General features: G+C 38.5%; 1 protein-coding gene across 1 annotated transcript in view; it reads right to left on the bottom strand.

Annotated features, from left to right (window-relative positions):
- Positions 1–23,233, bottom strand: part of kif20ba (kinesin family member 20Ba) — an 83,021-nt gene that overhangs the window by 13,934 nt on the left and 45,854 nt on the right. The window contains exons 30-31 of the mRNA XM_084736075.1: positions 21,981–22,190; positions 6,779–6,820 (exon numbers count right to left, since the gene is read on the bottom strand). Coding sequence (XP_084592201.1) covers positions 6,779–6,820; positions 21,981–22,190 — 252 coding nt within the window. The remainder of the gene's footprint in view (positions 1–6,778; positions 6,821–21,980; positions 22,191–23,233) is intronic.

The raw sequence follows: 23,233 nt of genomic DNA on the forward strand, positions 1-23,233 counted from the left end.
GTGGGGAAAGTAAATGAGACATGAGATAATGTGAATCAAGACTGGGGACAAAGAAAGATGCAGAGAAGATAGTGAGATTTACAGCAAGCAGACTGTTTCTTGGTAGAATTTGAAGAATAACAAATTATAATTCACCAGTTGCCATTTTTGTTATGTCATATTTAAGTTTGAAGGTTTTTATAACAAGTTTGAATATCTGTTGTCATATTTTGTCCTCATAATCCTAAAAAAATGAAAAATTGTCAAACAAAATACTCATCTTCAGTACTTCATTAGTTTACATGAAGCACCTAGTGCCAAGAGAATGAAGTTCACCAACATATCATCTTAAGCAGAATTCTTCTTTAGATAAAAACATGTTCTGAAATTTGGAAATGATTACATCTATCATTTTAGATATCATCTATCTTTTTAGAATAGCCCACTGATAATATTGGTGTACCCTCATCTTTTTTTGGTAAATGGACACATGTAAAAGAAATCTGCACAGTATTTGAATGTATTAGGATATGAACCTGCTCCTCCATCAGACTCAGCATCACTGAGGCTCTGAAGCGTGGCTAAAGTCACTGTCGCAGTCATTCTCCCTCTTGCTTGTCATTTTGTTCTGATACATTTCAAAGCTTTCGTCTCTCCTTGGTTTTAGCTCTGTTTGCAAGAGCGTAAACACACAACTAGAAAAACAGTGGCTAGGCAGGAATGAAATGATTGTGTTTCTAATGTGCTCAGTATGACCATTATGGCCATTCCAGATAAAAACACTCAGAACTCTTTTATGATTAGTAATATTGGTAAAATAACAATGTTAGAGCAAAATATACACATATTTAGTAAAAGTCAGGGTCCTACAGTTACATAGGTTTTATTTCCACCATTTTTGAAGATGAACCCTCAAGTATTTGGCTCAAGTAGCTTGTGTAAAGCAAATATAACAGCTGCAGAAGTTAATCCTCCACACACGCACGCACGTTTGTTTTTCTTAGAGCAAATTGAAACAGCCACAGTCATTCTTTTGGAATAACTCCGCCAATGACTGATTCATCTAAATACACTCTCTGTGATTTGGAGGACAAGGATACAGGAGAACAGTGAGAACAGAAGAATGAAAAAAGGGGCTTTAAGTCGTACTGTAGAGTTAACACAGTACATCAGTGGAAATGGCAGATTGACTCCACCTTGCACAGCACTTCTGTTGACAGCGCCACAAAACTCTAATATCAAAATCATAAAAGCTAAAAATTCAGATAAAGATTTTCTGGGACAGCGGCAATGTCTCCCCTTTAAAAGAGAAGCCACACCATCGTCAATAAATCATTAGGAGCTCATCTGCTGAGCAGACAGACGTGGCTGGCTGGGAGAGACGAGGCTTCACGAGAGGCTGAGCGGAGGCCGACGGAGAGCTGGAGGAATGACTGAAAGAGGTTAAAGGACAGAGAGACAAGAAGAGAGGCAGAAAAATGAGAGAGCAAAACGGATGGAGACGGAAAAGAAAACAACTGTGTGCAGAGAGTAAGAGGAGCAGCAGTTTATTTGCTCGTGTGTGTTCGTGTTGTGCCAGTTTGCATGTTCCAGCCTGCCGACAGTCCATTATCTGTGAGAAAAATTGAATGGTGCTGGAGTCTGGATGGATGGATGATGAAATCGGCTGCTGCATCACTGCTGGGTCACTGCCTACAAATGTCACACCCATCAGATAAGATCCCACTTTACCATGCAACACCCTGCCTGGGTGTTACATGGATGAAATACGAACAGTCAGTTTAAGAGGGAGTCATCACACCTAAATTATTCCACTGATTTTGACAACATACTTATTTTGAACAAGACAATTGACAAGAAGATCGGAAGCATTTAATAAAGAAGGAAGCAGGACAAAGAACACTTCTTCTCATGTAATAATCAGTCACATTTAAAAAATACTCCTCACTAGGAATATAACTACCTAATTAATAAGAAACAGATAGATGCAGATTATATGAAACTTGAAAGATAAAGATAAACGCTGATATATCTGTGATAAACTATTATTTGCAGATTATATTGACCTGTCAGTGCATCAGGCTCAACTTGTTTAACTAGACTCAACACTAACACTGGCGTGGGACAAACTAACACTTATCTCCCCCATTTGATGACAGTAATTATGCAAAGATCAACAGTCTCATGAAGCAGAAGCCGGGGAGAATGTCTTGAATAATTTGAGCATAAAATCTGATAGTGTGAGCATTTCTAAGATAAGAGTTTTCATAGAAAAAACCTTCTGATAGATAGAGGGAGGAACATAATAATCATCAGATATTGAAAATGGTATTTTTTAAATAAGACAGGGATAAAATGAGGGTATGAATTCCACATGGCACAATTATCATCCAGAAAAGCTGTGAGAATTAAACTTTCCCTCAGAAAAAATTGCAAACTTCAAGCCTCTGGAAATTTGGCTTGAAATAGGAAAAAACGCATGCATGACATCAAAGCTGAGTATCTCATTAAGCATCCTCAAAAATCTGTGTGAAAATAAACTTTCATGACTATTAGAAAACCAAGTTCAAAAAGCAGCTGCAGGCGTGGCAGATCAGTTTGACCCACTCCCTCAGGAGTACCGACATGGCAGTTAAGCAATGTACTGCTGTGGACAGGTCAGTGACAAATCATAGTTTAGCAACCTAAAAATCATAAATAAATAAATAAATCAACATAAGTGATGCTATAAGTAGAATACTCGACACTTAACCTTACAGTCAGACAGCACTGGACATTTCTGCTGCCTCTATTGGTTAGTCTGTGTTATAAAGTGACGTTAGTGTCGTAACACTTTAGGTCTACAACAAATTCTGCTACTACCTACTACTTCCTGTGGACTCAGGCAGCAGTAGACCAGCAAAAAGACTTCAATAAGTAGATTAAGTGGGAGCAGAGAGGTTTTGTTGCACCTGTGTGACAACTGACTGGTCCATGAATTTAATTGCATAATTTTCCTGATAAATGTCAGAGCATAATCACACCCACTTCAAGCCTGATAATGAACATGAACAAAAACTTAAATGACAATATTTCACATTTGGATAACAACTAATTACTGATTCTTACTATTACATGCATGAGAGCTAGAGCTGGGCGAAAAGGCTTTTCCATGTACACAGTTTCTGTAAAATAACACACTATAAAATCTCAAATAATACAAATTGCAATGCTGTATATTGTACTCTGTACTTTACTGTACATTGTGCTCCCCAACAGGATATGAAGTAGCTAAATGAGTTCAACCTTAAATATCTACAGCAGTAAAATACAACATACACATTAATGCAGCTGTAAGATTAATCCTAAAACATCAGATATTATGACAAGAATCATTTCACTGCCCAATGTGCAATCCTACATTTTGCTATAATACTGACATACTATTACTTTAGTCATGTTTAAAATGCAAAACTTTTACTTGTAGTGGAGTATTTTCAATGTGGGGTATTAGTATTTTTGCTTCAGTAATAGATTTGAATTAGACTGTGTTACTGGCTGAGCCGTCCTCTTTACTGCCCGATAACAGTGGAAACAATGAAAACTGGAATAGGACTATATAGTCATCAGCTTTATTGCACATTAATTCATACTCGAATATAATCATTACATCGTCCAGCCCTAATAAGACCCTAAATTATATTATAGTAACAAGGCTATTGTGGATTTGGGTTTTCAGTGCCTTAAATATACAGTGTTCCACTTGGACAGCGCAGCCTCATCTATATTACATTTATCAAGTTGTAATTGGTAAGGACAATTTTTCTAAGTGCAGTTGTACAGGAAGAAGTAATTCCAGTCATGACTCCACACTGCTGGGAGCAGTGTGGGCATGTGGTCATACAAGCGACCCTGTAATAATAATTTTACACTTCGACCCTGAGTTATCTGCTCAAGTGTCCTTGAACATGGAAGTGAATCCCAACAAATTTCCAGGAGCACTGCCCTGTGGCTCAACCTCAGCTCTAACCTCCCTGTGGGAGGGAGGAACAGGCTACAGCTAGATTGTACTCCTCCAGAGACATCAAGAGTCTGTGACAACAACTGCAACAAAGCAGACCAAAGCTCTGCTTTCTACTTTTCCAAAATACCCTCTAGTCAGCATGGTGCAAACAGAAGCTTTTAGCAGAGGAAATCGACAGACTTGCACAGCAAGTCTGCTTTCACACACCAACAATCAAATAATGCAGAAATACAAGCGAGACTATTTGAAACTTGCAACTACTTGCACTGGGCTGCAAAACCTGCCATTCGATACCAAGACAACTAGACAAGACAATGTATCACCTACTTCACAACAACTCTCTGTGCTTCAGTTCTAACTGCCTGCTGTTCAGGGTTTTGTGTAGCTGGATATAATTTGTAGCATCAGAAAGACAACAAAGACACGGTTGATTCTAGAAGGAAACCCCAGACCTGCGAAAGATCTTGTGAGAGTGACCATTTAACCCAAACCATGATCTTTCCCTAACCCTAGCCTTGTGATGTCTGTCATTAAACCTACACAGATTAAAACAACAGTACTGTCATATTTCAATATATATATAGTTTGTAAAAGGTGCACTATGAAGAAACAAGACGTACACAAACAACTCTCACCAAACTTTCACAAATCAAGAAACAACTAAGAGACACAGCTGAGGGCAATCAGGCGAGTGAGTGCTGGTAGCAGACAGCCGGTCAATCAGAGACACAAAGTTATTTTCTGATTGTTTCACAGCCGTTACATTCTCAGCACAAATAAACACCCCCAGACCACTGCACAGCGCCTGATTCTACCTGCATGTGGCCGGTACTGTTCCACAAACAAATTGAGGAGGTGGTCCTCTCTTCCCTCTGTCCAAAACTCTGTCATTACCGACAATTAATTGACTTTGCCATGAGCGGATTGGCTGTTGAAACTGGCGCCTTGATGAGCTCAGTCGCAGGTGATGACATCAGCTAGCTTGAAACGAACCAGTGAACACCGCTGCAACGTCTCCCTGCAACGTCCTAAAACAGTGCTTGTCTTGCTGTGAATCTTTGGTCTGAACTGGGCCTGATCCAGCGATGACAAGGCATCACTTTTTAACCACATTTTGCAAAACCAGGGATGAAACTAACATTTATTTTCATTGTTGACTAATCTGTCAATTAGTTTCTTGATAAATCAATTAACTAATCCTCTCAAAATCTTGTCACTCAAAAAACAGATTGGACACATGTCTTTGTGCTCCAGTATTTTTGGACCTATTTTTCAAGCCTTTCTTATAATGATTACTTTCATTATTGATTAATTTGTAAATATTTTTATTGATCAATAAATTAGCTGCACAATCCATGAAATGTCAGAAAATGGAAAAAAAAAAAAAAAAAAAGGCGATCAGTGTTTCCCAAAGTCCAAGATGACATCCTCGGAAAGAAACAAGAAAATATTCACATTTAAGAAGCTACTGTTCAAACAGAGCTTGTGACTTTTCTTTCTTAAAAAATTACTCAAAACTATTAATTGACTATTAAAATAGTTGGTGATTAATTAAATAATCACTTAATAGCAGATTCTTTGATTAATTGTTGCAGCCCAATGCAACACACATCAAAGTTGCTGCTAAATGAAAGCTCAGAAAATTCTGCAACTACCAAATGAAAATTATTCTTCTCCCTTACAGAAAACAGGAACGAGTGACCTTTACAGATGTGTTAAAGCCACTGTTTCATATCACCATACATTCGTGTGCCATGTTTTCTTTCTTTTCTTTATGTACTAAAATTATGACAGAGGGTGTGCAAAATCTGGAAAGTTTCAAATTCTTCACATAGTGGTAAAACATAAGATTTTAATTCTGAATTAAGTAAGTACGTCATCAACACCTTGCCATCTTGCTCAAACACATATTTACACACGATTGAGTCCAAAGGTAACAGTGTCCTCCTCATCCTCTGCTGACCATGCAAGGCACAATAAATATAGGTATATCTCACTCTTCCAACATTTGTGTCATGTCCCATGGGATCCCACCCTTGCTGCAGCCCTGTACTACACCACAAGGTTATACCTCATTAGCATCATTAGCTTTTGAGGATGAATACTGGAGGGAATCTCTGACATTGCCATACAATGTGATGTGATGTGGGCCTCTTTAGGCATTAGTTACACTTTGCTCTGTAGCATGAAAAACGGGTAAATGAATGGAATGTGCCAACAAGCAACTCATGTAAACATCCTCATTGGTGTGATGCCTTGCTCTGGTTATTGGCTATAATCACATTATGTGCAAATAAATGAAGTCTCATTCTCCCTACTGTAAAGCTGAAGAAAGAGAACAAGACAGTTAAACCATCTGTTTTCATGCAGTTTCCTGCATCAGATCTTCACTGTTACTCATTTGCTCCTGTGTCTACTGTTGGCCAGGAGCCAATGAAGAAACTGCAGGTGAAAACACTGTTAAAGGACAACAACTCAGCGTTCTCTTGAGACAGAGAAGGTTTTCCCATTACTCCCTCCTAGATTTGTGAGGAAAGTTGCAGAGGTTCAGGCCAGCAGAGGCACTCTGTTAATGTTCACTTTTTCTGCTGCCACGCTGGAACTCGCTGTATACAATTATTCACCAAACGATGTAACGTGTTCATGATGAGTGAGCCATTTGGCAGCACGGCATTATCTGGCCCGGGAGTGGAAACTATACTAATGTGGTAAATGATGATGAAGACTGTGATGAGGAATGTTTGTGAGTTTGGAGTGATGAACACATGATGCTGTTAAGTAAAAGAAAAAAGGTACCTCTTTTGTCATTCGTCGTTTACTCCTCCTGAAAATATGAGACTTCAGAAAAGAAAAAAACTTGGTTAAAGATTGTGAAAAGCAGCAATAAATGTGTGTTTTGAGTTTGTCACAGTACAGAAATGTTTTATTAACCACCTAGACAAATTTGAATGATTAAAAACAAAATCATCAAGTATGTTAAATTAGGTTTCAAAATCATGAAAATATGATCAGTTTTCTCTGCTCTGAAACACCAGAGGCGTGTCCACTCTGCTGTCTCAGTGTCAAACACCACTACGCCTGAAAACAACCTGAAGCACTCTGGGTCTGGTGGCTCAAACATGTCTGGACATGTCCAATAAAGCTCTTGGATAGAGGATAGTGATAGGATGGTATTGTTTTTTTCTTCTGTGTCGGGTTGTTGGAACTGAAGTGAGCTGACGTGAACTGCTGGCCTGATTTGGACTGAGAGAGATGTTGAAGGTTAAGTTTGTAACTGACCGGGTGGTGTCGTTTGTGTGGGGGTTTATATAGTGTTGGGACCATGGCTTCAGCTCATCACCGAACCCTAACCCCAGTTTAACTGTCAAACTCCACAGTTCACGGTTGTATGGCCTAGCTCAGGTTAAATCCTGCATACAGGGAACTAATGCAATACAACATGACTATGCCATCATAGGGGGAAGAAATGGCACATGGGATATTGTACCAGTGGTATTTTCCAGTACAGATATCGGTACTAGAAGAACCTTACTTTTGTGTCTCTAGTGAATGAAGTTGACCAGATCACACAAGTTTTCCAAGAATTATGGCTGTCAGCTTGGTCATGTAGTTTATTTATCCAGAGCACTCTTTGCACAACATTGCTCAGAGAATTGGCACACAAAAAATATATAAAAATAGAATGAGTGCCTCATGGTCGCTTGCCTGCAAAAACCAGTCTTGTTGGATGTAGTTGTTTACATCCATGGCTCTCCAGACTAATGAAGACTTTGAAGGAATTTAATAAAAGGGTATTCAGTGTAATTTTTTTTGGCAAAATAGAAGATGACTGACTCCAGTGAATAATCTTCAGTGAGAAAAATGCTGTCTTCACTTAGAGGCTATTCATACAGAGAAGAACAGAGGACTGATAGAGAGCTGAACATTATGATGTCACAGTGAAGCTGAAATTTTGGATATAAAATGTCATCACTTCAGTTTATGCTATTTGATTTGTGTGAAATTTTGTCATAATTAGTATATTAATTCTTCAGTTATGACCAAAAATGTTTGTGAGTTCACAGTGATCATGACTTTTGACCATTAAAATCTGATTAGGTCATCTTTGAGTCCAAGTGGACATTTTTGCCAAGTTTGAAGAAATTCCATAAAGGTGTTCTCGAGACACTGCATTCACAAGAATGGTAGAGACAGACAGACGTGCATACAGGCGGACAAACAACCCAAAATCATAATGCATCCAGCCATGGATAACTACTCATATGTCCTGTCAGTGAGATTTTGAGTTTGTCATGACCTATTCAGAAACGAGATGAAAGCAGACATACTTTAATGTTTCATCTCATTTTAAAAGGAAGCATTAAAAGTTTATATAGTTCAGGTCCTGATGGGATTGGATATTAAGTGCAACTGGTGCCACCATGACTCTCAGTTGGTCCCACTACTCTGCTGAATCCATGTTAAATGTACAAATAAAAAAGCTCTCTGTGTGTCTGCAGATTCATATTACTTGTATAAATTTTGAGTTGCTCACAGAGCGTACATTTTCAAGTCAGAGAGAGAGGACATTAATATGCATGGGCCTACAGTATATGCTTAGATCAATGTTTGTCATTTTGTGAGTACATATGAGTATATGCATGTGTATACACATACACCCCGCTGCCTTCTGTGAGGAAGCAAGAAAACAGTTATTTAAGTGTCATAAGGAACATAACAGTTGAAGAAAACCTATAATCAAAATGGAAGCAGTGGAAGCACTGTTAAAATATTAAGTGTGGCTTGCAGGAGTAAAAAGGTCTGTGTCTTTTGAGGCTACAAGACTTTTTCAGTTATGCTCCATTAGTGCTAAAGGGATTTGTGCTGAAAAGGTAGCATTTTTTTTGTAGTATTAAGGTCATAATATTGTCCCCTTGGGGTGAACACAATGAAAGCAACACCTTACAACAGAGTGCTTTCATGACACATCATCTATCCTGAGGCTGGCCATTTTGGAAGCACTTAACATAAACAACGCATCCAAAGTTACAACTTGTCCTGATGATTTGCTGACTTCAAATGATATTCACGAGAAGAGTTCATATGAACACCCACCTCTTGTGGTATTCACAGCCTCGTAAGTGGACATTTTCAGTTCATGAGTAACAAACCATGCCATGCAGGCAGTAACTGTCACTCAAAATGCCAACAAATTTGACCAAACTGTTGCTGTTTGAGAGCTTGTGATAATAACAACTATTTTCTTTGTTAATAAATTCATTGAGCAGGGATGTTTTAATTGCTTATATGTTCATGACAGATCAGCATTTTGATCCAAAAAGTTGTACTAATAGACGATCCAACTCAAAATCCTTAGATATCTTGTTAAATGTTAAAAATGTAAAGATCACAAGCACATCATTGATGATGTGATACCGATTCTTCTCTCACAATCCACACACCATCTGACTGTAGGCTTCCAAACGTCTGTAACATTTAAAGTCGTCAGCTTAGTATGACCAAAAAAAGATATTTCATGCTGACTGTGGGGCCAGCTTACATGACTGGCCACCGCGACACGACATCTGCTTGCATTTCTCCAAAAGTGGGCTCTGCTGCAATTTTTCCACCACACACCACTGATTTTTTTTTCATCCCCTCCCCTGCTGATTTAGTATAACTGGACAGAATTGAAGAGACATACTTGAATCCACGTACTTCAGCTGAAGTGTGTTTTTGCTGTTCAAAAGCTCCACACTACCCTTATTAAAATTGAAGAGAGCTCTCAAACAAATGTGCTTTCCTAAATGAGAAGATCAAGAGTAAACTATCGTTTAAATGTAAAAGGACATTATTTGGAGCATTATTATGTATTTACCTTGCCCTCATGCATTATCTTGTGAGTTTTTTTTCCCCTAATTGATGTTAAATGGACTGCATTTTATGTAACGCTTTTCTGGTCAATCGACCATTCAAAGTGTCTTACAACTACGTGTCACATTCACCAGTTCACAAACATACAAACAGGGGCAACTTGGGGTTCTGTATCTTCCCTATGTTGTCAAACTTCTGGTTAGTGTACAAGCAGCTCATCTCCTGAGACATGACCGCCATGTTGCATGATGTCCAGCTCTCCATTCCACATGGTATCATATTCAAAGAACTTATACTCTGATCAAGAATCACCATTACAGCAGATAACAAAACCAAAAAAATCCCACATTCAACTGCTTAGTCCAAAGTACTGAAGAAGTACATTTGAGCTCCATTACAACACAAGTTATAGTCTACTCAATCACTTTGCCCTTTCTCCACATTTGTGTTGATCCATCACAACCAAGCAGAAACTCACATACCATAAATACCCACCCACTCTATCCAATTAATGAGGAGGTAAAGAGCGAATCTGAGTGAGATGAATGAGTTGTTTTCAGTTAAGGGACCTGAAAAAATGTAAATCTGCGATTCAGGTTGAAAGCTCTGAGGACCAAGCTGTTCTTCTGTTGGTCTCTATGTTCTGACTCTCACTCTCCCTGACCTCTGGGAGGCCCTTTAAGTGCTGTCCCATTAATCAGTGGTGAAGCCGCTCTCTGCCTGTGCTCCTGCTGACTCTCATCTGGATCAAGGATAGGCCAGGACTCTGATGGCAGACAGACCCGCAGTGAGAGAGATTGAGTGAAGGGATGTGGCAGGGATGTGCTCTTTGGGTCAATTTCAGATGATCTAAAGGGGACTCTGGCAAACATACTGAAGTCTCTTTCCCTGAATCAACACTGGGAATTTGTACAACAGGTATTGTATGTTGGGAAGTTTGAAAAGAACCTAATAAAATATGCACAAAAAAGTCTATGAGGAGATCATGGAAATTATTCTTTTGGTTTCAATCCATGCCATTTTGGTCATTTTTACATCATAGGGGTGGTGTAAGGGGTGAAGTTTGATCTTTCAACCATAAACAGTAACACAACATTAGTAATAATGTGTGGATCCTGATCCAGATTTGAAAAGTTCAACACAGCCCTGATACACCATCCACCTATCAAATTGTATTTGCTAACTTCAGAGCTGTAGCCAACTTTGTCATTCACATCGTATCTGGTGGTTCAATTTGCAGTCCAGCGGCACACTAAATCCTTATATCAGCCTACAAAAGTCTCATACTGGAGCTTCTCTCACATTTTAGTGTTTTTCTTTTGTCATCTGTGATGTGAACACATCAGCCAGAGAAAGTAAAAGTGTGCATCCTGCTCATAGTTCAGTTATAAAATCCCTTTCTGCTGAGCTGTTGACAATGCAACATCCAGTCTCCTTTTAGCTCTCTTTTGGTCTACACTAACTTCTGACAAAAGTGTCTGACTATTTAGCTACTAGATAATTCACTGGCTTTACCAGTGAGTCTGAAACTTTATCTGCCTTCCACCAGGCTTTTGATTCTATAATAATAAGAAAAATATCAATTTTAAAATATCCTGACACTACATGTGAATGTCACAAATGTTCTTTTTCCAATTCAAGCACAGTTAAATGAAGATTCTGTGACAAATAGTAATACTGTTATTTTAGAGTGAACACTGAACTACCCAGAGTAATTTTGGCAAATGTTCAGGTGGGATTCTTATTTTGTCAAAATCCTCCGCTACCACTGGTGATGCCAGTAAAACGTCCAAGTACACAACTTCCTTTTGTAAATGTTAACCCATAAGAATAGTCTCTTTGTCTTCCCTGGCTGTTTCAGTGTATATTAAGCCATTATTTCCACGCAGTTAATTCTCCAATGGGCCTTGGTGATGATGGCTGATTCAGAAAGCAACTGTTACAGGCAGTAAAACTGGACTGGAGTGGGAGAGGGACAGTAAGAGCTCGCTGTGAGCAATTACATGGTGTTTGAATGGGAACAATAAATTTCATTACTGTATCTGCAGTCTGTAAGGTTATTTATGGTGCAAGGAAAATAATCTGTACATCCTATTTTTATTTTTCTTAATGGTGAGGTAACTCGAACACATCACACCATGTGTCTGAGAGTTAATAATTATAGTATTATTATATTGTCTACTGACATAAAGACAAGTCGATGGGTTTCTGGTGGCACAGTAAGTATACAAATCTTCACTTCAAAGTGTCTGTGAGCGAGAACATGTAGGAGAGGAGATGTTGTGATAATGATGTGTACATTACGAACAGGCTGCGCAGTTCAGACCCTACTCAGATCTAAAGTCGCTCAGCGGCAACTGTCACCGCCGTGTCAGCTTTTTCTGCTTTTTTTACCCTCCTCCCATTACTTTTTATTCTCTCTGCTCCTATCCAGCCACCCTTCCCACAATCCCCCCCTCCTTTCATCTTGCTATCTAACTTCCCTCTGCTGCCCCTCCCACACCCAATCTTTGCTTCAACTCTGCTTGCCTGCCACTTTTATCTTTTATTCCCCTCTCTTTCTACCCTGCTTTTTTCCTCTTTTTCATCCAACCCTCCTCTCCACTCCACTCCACTGCTGTATTCCCTCCGCTGTCTTCCTCCACTTGTCCTTCCCCCCCGTCTTGTTTCATTTCACTTTCTTCCTCCCCGGCTGGCATTCCCCCCTCTAACCCTCAACCAATCTCTCTCAATTTATTCTTTCTGTGCTGCCTGCACCTCCTTCTGCACTCTTTTCCTCAATTTATTTTGGCCCATTTCTCTCTGGTTTAAAACTCACCTTCCGCATTTGTTTCCTCTACACCTTACTTCCTCCCTTTTTCTGTTTGTGGGTACAAACCATTACTTCAACCTCATTTTTTTGGCCCGCTACTGTATAGCCCCTTTTCCACTGGACAAAAACCCCACTAATACCTGCTGACATCTGTCCTTTTTTTCCCCCAATAGGACATTTTTCAATGGGAAAAGGGTACAATCGGCATTTGGTATTGGTGCAAATGACCCTGCAGTAGACATGGGTATTTATTGTCTCCAGCTCTGATCTGCAGTGATGCAAACAGGAGGCAATGGAGGCTTTTCTTTTGTGCTTTTTCCAAAAAACATGTGCTGCGTGGTTTGACTTAGTGCTGCAGCCCAGCACCTCAGAGTTCACACCCATTTTAAAGTGTGTTAAAAGTGATGAAGTGCTAATATTTAGTCAAGCAGTGGATTTATAAACATTTCACTTCCTATAATTCTTTATAATAAAAGTCCCACATTATTTATTTTATTGTCTAATTATTATTCTTATTATCCTTTATTATAAAACAGATGTGAAGTGGTCGCACAAGTGCTACAAGCACCATTTATTAATTAGCAGTAATGAATGAAAACAGATTATGATCTTTTTATTTATTTACTAATTTACTTCACGCCACCAAAACAAATAGTTCCACTACTTGACTGGACTGTTGCCAAGCAACACAAACATTTTCCTGCACATTAACATTAGCTTGCTTGCTATTTTATGTAGGTCCACATGTTACTGCAGTAGAGCTCCCCAGCTTAGTTGTCCGCATGGATCGACAAAACTGTATCAAGACTGTTTTCAACTCGGACTTCTTATAAGACTGAATATCCATATTTAAGTTTTGAGACTCGCCCTGTTACGGACTGAACAAGACCGAGTCCGTGTGAAAAGGTGGGTCTATGTCTGCTTCATTTGTGGCCTGAAAGCAAATGGACCAACCACAGGATTTTACGACAGCACGCATGTTATTTCAGCTGAGTTAAGAACCTAAACTACCAATAAATCCATCTACTGATCATGAAAACTATTCAAGGAGTGATCTTATATTTTATTTCTTTAAGCCATATAACTAGGTTATGTTTATGCAAATCATTTTGTAACAATACTTTTCCCTGATGAACAGATCAAAAAATTGCTTGTCTTGTATCATACTCTGTATTTTGTCAGATTAAAAGGCGTGTCACAGGAAACCAACAGTAACAAGCCCTGAATCATGTACAAGAGACCTCCTGTCTCTGTTAGTCACGTTTGTCTAGACATAATTAGTTAGTCAAAACTGTCCCAGTGATGTTGTGCTTTATATCAACAATCACTGACTGTCTCTCATCCAGTCAAATTAGGCACACATCTGAAAGTAAACTAAACTAAACTTCAAGCAACAGAAATTAATTTGGAAGCCACAGAAGTACTCAGAGCTGATAACTCTCTGCTCTCCTATACACTAGAGCTGAGTTGCAGCGCACATCAGGAAAAAAAACAAAATAAAACAAACAAATAAACAAAAACAGAAAGGCAAGCAGATCTACCAGCAATGGGAAAAGGGCAAATAGCCTATTTTTGGCGGGATTTAAAAAAACCACACATAAGCTCTAAATTTGTTGGAAAAATGCTGTCTGAAGGCAGACAGGGTCATTGATGTGTTGACACTGTCATGACCCTTTGCCTCTGAATGCTTCCAACACCTTGTATCATTTTTCTCATATGTTCAGATGGATGTAGACTCCATTCTCTCCTAACTGGGTCATTGCAGCAGCATGAAAAGAAATATTGGTTAGAGAACAAAGTGTCCAGAACGACAAAAAAAAAAAAAAAAAAAAAAGGGACAGACCATCTCTATGAAGTTGAAATGTTTTTTTTTTCCTCCACTGATTTGAAAAAAATGAGCATGAAATTCTAGGTTTTCCTTTAATTCCACTATTTGCAGATTCTTGAAACACAAAGGGTTTGTACGTGCTTGCTGTGCAGTTATGGACAACAAAAAATATTTTCATACCCACAGAGAATTTGTCTGGGTCTCCCTTCTTCTCATCTCAGTCTTTTTTTAAAGGGATGTGTTCATGTTCATAAATGTTGACTGAGGTGCCCCAGATCCCCAGAATAAAATCTGACGTAACATCACATCACTTTGGATGTGCTGTAGAACCGCTCCCCGGCACAAACACCTACATCTTTTTGTGAGCTTTTCATTACACCTCCTTCTCCTCTGTTTCTGTTCCAGTTCTCTCTCTTGAACCCAGCTCAGTCAGCAGAACGGCAGTCATTAGTGGAATTACTTTGGGGTTTCATCTCAGAGCTTTCACCCCTGTATAAGTACTCCCACTGCTGGTATCAAAAAAGAAAATGTCGTCATACCAGCAGGGTACAAGGAGACTGAGTCAAAAGAGCCTAGTTACACTGGGGGAGTACTTGTTACGTAGCCTAATATGTTCCAGCTAATGAGCTTTTGTCAGAGAATGTAGGCACATTGCTAACGCATCTTCACATAGTTTTCACCACTGCTTTTTTTTTTTAAATGTTGAGAAGGGACGATGTACATTATTAGGCGTCCTCTTTCCCACTGCTCTAAGCCTCGTGAGACCTGTCAAAATCCTGGGCAAAAATAACACAGACTACAGGTTTGGAACAATTAATTTAACTGCTATACTTTTGGTCATCTTTTGGCTTGCCTTGATGGAAAAGATGTTTTACTCTTCTCCCGATCGACTTTGACAAGAGTTTGATTCCATTGGTTGAAGTTAGCCCGTGTTATACGTCAATCACAGGCCAAGTGTTTTTTGAAAGTGCCTGCCCTTTTCCAAACAGTTTCTATGGAAAGCTTCGCAGATGGTTCTGTGTAACAAATCGTCTGGTGTGTCAGGTTACTTAAAGGGACAGTTAACCTCAACCTATTTGTCCTCTGGCATGTAGTGCTGTTGAGAGTGGGCTTTTGTTTTTGGGACAAAAGACAAAAAAGCTGATCAGTTTACAATGGAGGACTCATCGTCTGTCGACATATAATGTTGCGCTCGCCTTGCCCTTCAACAGGTTCAATTATACTCCCAAACAAACACGTACATGGACGGCTGCTGACATGGATGCATTCTAATACGTTTTCTGTCCCTTCAACCTGCACTCAACTTGCCTAAGATTTGAGTCTGGAGAGGAGAAGGTGGGGGAAACAACTCACTCTCATGTTTTGAATTTGCACTACAGCATCCTAGGGTGATACATATTTGACCTTTAAAGTAAGATATGAAATTAAAGTACTGTCTTAGCATTGGAAAGTCTGGAATCATCTCAGCTGTAGTATTTCAAAATATCATATAATACTCTGCCGTAGTGTTGTGAAGACTTCCTCCTCTACTTTTAAAACTGTTGATCAAAAACCCTTGAGTAAGGAACATGTTTTAAGTTGCTGCATCAAAAAGTTTCCTCATTCATTTTCTAAATAGCTTTCCTCTTGGCGCCATCTTAAAATGATCTTCATCTTTTATTCAGCGAGGTTCACTTTCTGTGGAATGAAGATGACTGCAGCGTCGAGATGCATCTGGGAAAACTGAGTCTCAAGAACATTTACATAAACTCAGTAATTACAATTTTGGTTACCTTCACTTACAAAAGGCATCATTAGCGGACTACAGCAATCAAAATCCCCACATTTCACTATTCTTGTTAGTTTATTTGAATGAAATGTAGGATTATTTAACTTTAAAATTAAGCAATTTAGGTATTAAAGCCATCACAGTTTACACACTGCTTTAGAGGGAAAGGTTAATTCTAAGAACAAAATAGATATGTCTCTTAACCCTTAATGCAATATAGATCTTGTTTAGGAACATTTCATTTCAGCCAATATAAAAATGTAACTGCGGTCTTGCTATGTTAAAATTGTTAAACAGCAAGAAGTCTGTTAGAATTAAAGATGCTCATACATGTCATAACATCATAGAGAAAGATATTTGTCTGCTAAATTGCTGCAAACCAGATTTCCTTCAAATGTGGAGTCAGCTTTGTCAGTTTCATTATTTACCATGGTAAAAGTCTACCTATAGTCTGCACAGCATTCATACCCTTGCCGTTGGCTACAAAAAGTTATTCAGGGAAGTTTGTTTTTGTCACTGAAGGTGTGAAAATCAGTGTCAAAATACTGCCAACAAGACCCTGAGCAAGGGTGTCACACTGATTTATATCTATCAACCTGCACTGAGATGGGATGCCACCATATCCACAACAAAACCCTGCAAAGAGGTGACCAAACTGATGTGCTGAAATAAATGCATTCCAATGTTATGTGTCATGTTACATTCATGTGTGTAAAAAAATTTTGATGACTAATTTGTTTGTTTGTGTTTCAGTTGCAGACTAATTTATATTTATTAGACATTTCCAAGAGGAGAACAAAATAAAAACCATCACTATATGAATCAAATGGTGGTTGATAAATAATTATTCAACACTGACAAAACTACTACAGGTAGCGTCAAAAATGGTGTTCATACATTTTTAGACTGCTGATGTGTTGTTGTTTGTGTTGAGTAAGGTTGGGCACAGAAATCTAGCTCCAACATGGCAATGGTTCCTATATGACAAATAACTACCGGACTGAATCACAACACAGATTAAGGTGCCTCATTTCGGTGCCACACACCTGAGCTGTCTATGGAAACAGTTGTACTCTAGTACAGATGTTTCAGACTCATCACCAAATGCACCTAGTTAACAGACATGATTTTGCCATTCCTAGGAAAAATATATTGTGCAGGGGACGAACTTGTAAGCAGAGAGAGGACCCCAGTGATGGGAGCATATATAACAAACAGTAGATGAGGTGTGTCATCATGATTTGCCATTTATATCTATGACAATGACACAACAGCTTTTGTAAAGTTAGAAAATAACATATTATTCAAAAGAGTTGCTGAAGTTTGAAGCTGGAATTTTTACAGGGGTACAGGACACATTTGACTTTTCCAAAATCAAAATCAAGCACTTATCAAGCGTTTTCAAGCATTTTCCAGCACCTTACAGCTGTGGTAAATGGCATATTTACACACATATACATGCTCAGAATGTTAAAGTCAGATGTTATTGTGCTTTGAATAACTAATAATAATAATAATGTTTTTATGACAGAATTCTACAGAAGTGAGATGAATTAAAGGAAAACACAACAAAGTCTCATGTTTCAAAATCTGACATCTGTCTGTAAGTAGACTTGGTGTCCTGTTAGACCTGCAACAATTAATCAATCCATCGGATATTAATTGATTATTAATTTAATGTCCAACTATTCTGATAATTCATTAATTGGTTTGAGTCATTTGTTAAGAAAAAATGTTCAAATTTCTCTGATATCAACTTCTTAAAGTTGAATATTTTCTGGTGTCTTACTTTGGGTTGTGGACAAAACAAGACTTTTGAGGATGTCATCCTGGGCTTTGATCAACATTTTCACCATTTTCTGACTCTTTATGGACCAAATAATCGATTAGTGGACAAAATGATCAACAAAATAATCAATAATGAAAATAACCATTACAGGAAAAACTTTGTTCCCCATGTTTGGACCCATTTTTCACCTGACAAGAATGCAACAGGATTAGTTTTTCTTTCTTTCTTTCTTTCTTTTTCTTCCAAACTCTCTGATTTCAACTTCTTAAGATTTGAATATTTTCTGGTTTCTTTACTGAATGGGTCTCTCTCTGACTCTCTGACAAACTATTCAGTCAAACTACTTACTTACTGTGAAAGTAATGCGGTTACAATTTCAAGCATTTTCAAACACTTTTCAAACCTTGAAAAAATTAACATTCAAGTATTTCAAGCACCTATAAGAACCCTATATAAAGAAGACACCACTACATGCATAAACCCTGAGTTAAAAAAGTTTAGTATTTCATATAAACAGGGAAGATGGATAACAACACAGCTATGTAGCAGCTGAGGTTTAAATTTCCAAGAATCTTTGTATCATATTGTCACAATACAGTGTTTCTGAGGATCAATATAGTATTACAAAACATAATATTGGGATAATCAAGTGTATTGATATCTTCTTACACCTCTACTGTTAAGCAAAACACAGTCTCCTTTGTCCTAATGATATTATCTTTATTTCTGGTTTGTCATGCACATAATTGCCTGTTTCAATGATTGCTTGCATTGCAGCTGCAATTAAAAGTAATTTTATCAGTAGTAAACTTAAAACTCTGAGCACATGCAAATATGAATAACTGGCATAAGGTATTTTCATGCCTAAGCACTCAGAACATATCAGCTCCTCCCAAGCAGACTGCCACTTGGGATTATGTGGAAACAAGGGAAATTCAGTGTTTACAGGATGAACAACGAGCAGCCAATGCTGTAAAATTGCAATAATGATGATATATAATATTACTGCGCAAGCGAGAACGCTTTAATGTAGCTATATTTGGCACCGTGGGGTGGAGAGATTTACTGATCTTTCACCATATCCACAATCTAGAGGACAACATGAAAGATGCAGCAGGAAAACACTGATCTGTCAACAAAATTCTTATTTTGGGCATTTTTCTAAATGCAGGAATGATGTATTTTCAGGATGTGTTTGCCAAAGAGAGAAAAAGAAAAACAGTGATTCCTGAGACGGAGGAGTCGTAGAAGCTACAACCGGCGTTAACCTTTACAGAGAGTCACAGTGGAACAGTGATGTGACAAGTGAACTATACCCGACCTTGTGTTCCTCTGAGTGGGATGCTTGTTCAATGTGCTCTCTGGGGGAAATGTGTATGTGTGAGTGTGATCACTTAAATGAGAGCGTGTGTGTTTCTCCTTGTAAGTGGTATTTATGATTAATGAGATTGTTTTCTCTCACCCATATGGATGATACATCCATGCAAATGTTTTTACTATTTATACTGCACTCTCTTTTTATACTGGATGCACTATATACACGGGAATAACTCCTGACAAGGGCTGCAGCTAACAATTATTTTCATTGATGATAATTCTGTGGATTGTGTGGATTGTAGTGTGTGTTCTAAAACACCGTGTGTGTGTGTGTGCATTTCCTTCTTTTTTGTACACATTTGTATACTGTATGTGTACATTCCAAAGGCTTTCTGTGGGAAATTGCATGTTTCTCTCTGAGCTGTATACATGCTCCGATTAGTGTCACATGCCTTTGGGAGCCAAATGAAACAGAGGCATTAGCCCACTTCCCTTGTATTAATCGAAACAAACAAATTAACATAAGTGCAGCTCCTCGGCTGCATTTAATCGAATTCCACTGAGACATGTCCTGAAAACAACCTTTACCTTGCCAACCCTCCCGAGCGGCTTCACTTGTCTATACGAATCTCAGGATTTGCTGCCGTTTCCATGGAGCCCCTTTGGTCTGTTCTGGGATTTACTTTCCAAGACTATGTGTGACTTGAGATTGGTTTCACAGAACAGCCGTAGTATCGACCAGTTGACAGGATGGAAACTCTGTAAACCGTTTCCAAATGGCACAGATGGGATTGGCTCATTGACCTTGTTACTTGTGCTACTCACACATTGCCTACACAAGATACAAACTGCCTTCATTGAGCTCCTGGCAATTGCATAACACTCTGGAGAGAACAATAGTAAAAAAGAAAAAAGAAATACTCAAGAGTGCTGAAATTGGAATCTCAATTCCGACACTTCTAATTTCGACCAGGATCATGTAGCTCCAATTTTACCTTTATAAGCTTAACCCCAAAATTAAAAATAAATATATTTCCCCTGGCCTGCAGTGCTATTTATCAATATAGATAGTTTTGGTGTGATCTGCAAACTTATTAAGACACTGGCCATAGAGATGACCGCCTTCTCTCCAGTATGAAAGGACTAAAAGGGACTTGGCTTGTGGTGCTCAAAGTACCAAACATATATTTTCTAAAAATCCCAAACTAGTGACTCCTTCGAAAAATCATGACCTGGTTCCTCAAGATAATTCACACACTTTGTTATAAGCAGCTTCATGTAGGAACTACTTTCTATCTAGTAGAAAAGAAAGTAGTTCCAGTAGATTTTACTGCAGAAAGAAAGTAGTTCCTACATGAAACTGCTCACAACAAGGTCTGTGGATTATTTTAAGTAACCGGGTCATGATTTTTGGAAAGATACACTGGTTTTAAATTTTTCAAATGTGTGTTTTGAGCACCACAAGCCAAGCGCCTTTTAATTCCATTATTTTGGAGAGAAGGCAGACATCTCTACAGCTCATATCTCCAAAACACTGCAACTCACACAGAGAAAAATTAGATGCATAAATAGCACTACAGGATAATGGAAAAAATATGTATTTTGGATGTTGCAGTAAAACATTCCTTTAATGGTGTTCTATTATATATAAAACATACAAACGGGACAACAGACGAAGGGAAAGGAGAAATCACAAGAAACTGGGGTCTCCTGCCAGATTCCAAACCGAAGATCTTGCAATTACGTGGTTCACACAAACCAACAAGCTCACTTTAACGCTGCAGTTGATGGTTATTTTCTTTGTTAATTAATATCTCTCTTAAAAAATAGGTTGTTAGGTCTATAAAATCTCACCAAATGGTGAAAAATATTCAGTGATCAGTGTTTCTGAAAGCCTAAGATGACATCCTGAAACACCTAACTTTGCCCACAACCCAAAGACATTCAGTTTACTGTCAGAGGAGTTTTACAAAACTATCTAAGAAGACTTTTTTTTCCTTTAAGAAAATACTCAAACCAATTTATCAGTTATGAAATTAATAGATATAATTTAATAACCGATTAATAATCAAATGATTGTTGCAGCTGTAGCCTACTGGATGCATTTTTACTACCTGGAGTTGGTATAACATGGTATTACTTTCAAATTTGCCATGTGCTGGTACAGAGGTACCAAATTTACTACTGCATTTACAACTGCTGTTGCTCCATTCTCCAGAGTAACTGGTGAGACAGTCCTGCTCTACACACACTGGATTGATAGTGGCTCAGGGAAAGGTATCACAGTGACATTTTCTCCTCAGAACACGTGTGAAAAATGAACTCTGAAAATAACTGAAAAAGCCGATCTCTGAGGCTTATGATGCACCATTGTTGTTGTTGTTTTCCAGCTTTCTAGAGAGCATTTATTTTTAGGGAACCTAGAGGGGAACATGGTGTAGAATTGTAGATTCATGCACAGGGACTTTTTCACATGCACTACGTTTTTGGGCACACATGGTAGAGAATGGAAACCACCACCCTGATGAATGTGTTAATTAATACTTATCAACTAGCTCAGTTTGAATAGGGAAAATGTTTCAACACCTGGTGAATGTGTGGACGAGTTGCTTTTGTGTGATTAGTTCTCACCTTCTCCATCTCTCCACTCTTCCTTTTGCGTGCTGAGCGAGTGATTTTGACGGTGACAGCGTTCTCCTCTCCCTGACGGCGCAGAGCCATCCGGTTTGGCTGCAGGGGGCTGAAAGAGATCTCCAGCTCGGGCCTGGGGAAGCGGCTCGTCCTGCCGTTCTCTGTGGAGATCTCAGAGGAGTCCAGCACCGACGGACAGCCAGCTGAGCCCTGCGGGACCACACATGATTTTAAGGTTGAGGGTCAGGATTATGGTCACTCAAAAGAGAAATGTGTCTATATCTGAGGGCACAGGCTGGCCTGTCGGCTCCTACAAGGGGCCGAGGTTAGTCGTCACATCAGTCGAAGTATCTACACCTGTGCCACTGTTGCTGAGCAACGCAGCATCCAAAAAGATTCAAGCTGTCAAATCTTGAGTGGTCACTCATCACTGGCAGCCTCTGAAATGTTTATACACATGGACTGTGTGTCCTATAAAACTAAGAAAATTGAGAACATATTACAGATTTCTCCTTTAAGTGTCATTTGGTCGATTATGTCAATTTTAATGGAAAGTTGACATAGTTTGAGATTGTAATTACAATTGGAAATTATCAAACTTAAAGAAACTTTTGATGGATTTGGCTCCTGGCACCCAAGGCTGAGTGAGCCAATTAGGCTGCTACCTCCACTGCTAAACAAGCTAACTAGCTATTGCTAACTATAGTTAACTGCAGATTGCGTCAGCCAACTCAACACAAAAAGATGGAATCTTGCTGTCTCAGAAGTCCCCCCTTGCCATAATATGCACCTATTTCAGAATGTATTGCCAAAAAATATACAAAAAAAAACAACAAAAAAACATTTTTATAATTTTCCGTATTTTTATAATGAAATTATGTTTTCTTCCTATAAAACAAAACATGACGTGTACTTATATAGGCTTGAACCAACCACCACACAACAATCAATCTTCAGCTTTTAGCTGAACAGAGCTAAGATTCATTAGCTAGCTAGCTAACTAGCGACACCCACTTTTCAACATTAAAATCAAATTCCTCACAACATTATACTCTGAAAAAGTGGTTTCATCTGACTTTAAGCACTCCTGGAATGACTCTAATCCAATCACAATATTGTGTTGTAGTAATTTTAGTTTTGTATTAAAATTGTTGTAAATTAAAACCTCTAATCTGTTCAAAATTACGACTGCAAACACAAAATGAGTTATGACTCGATTGATGAAGTACAAGACAGAACCCTCTTCATGTCAT

Source organism: Lutjanus erythropterus, chromosome 14, assembly GCF_056507025.1.
Source record: "Lutjanus erythropterus isolate fLutEry1 chromosome 14, fLutEry1.hap2, whole genome shotgun sequence".
NCBI lineage: Eukaryota > Metazoa > Chordata > Actinopteri > Lutjaniformes > Lutjanidae > Lutjanus > Lutjanus erythropterus.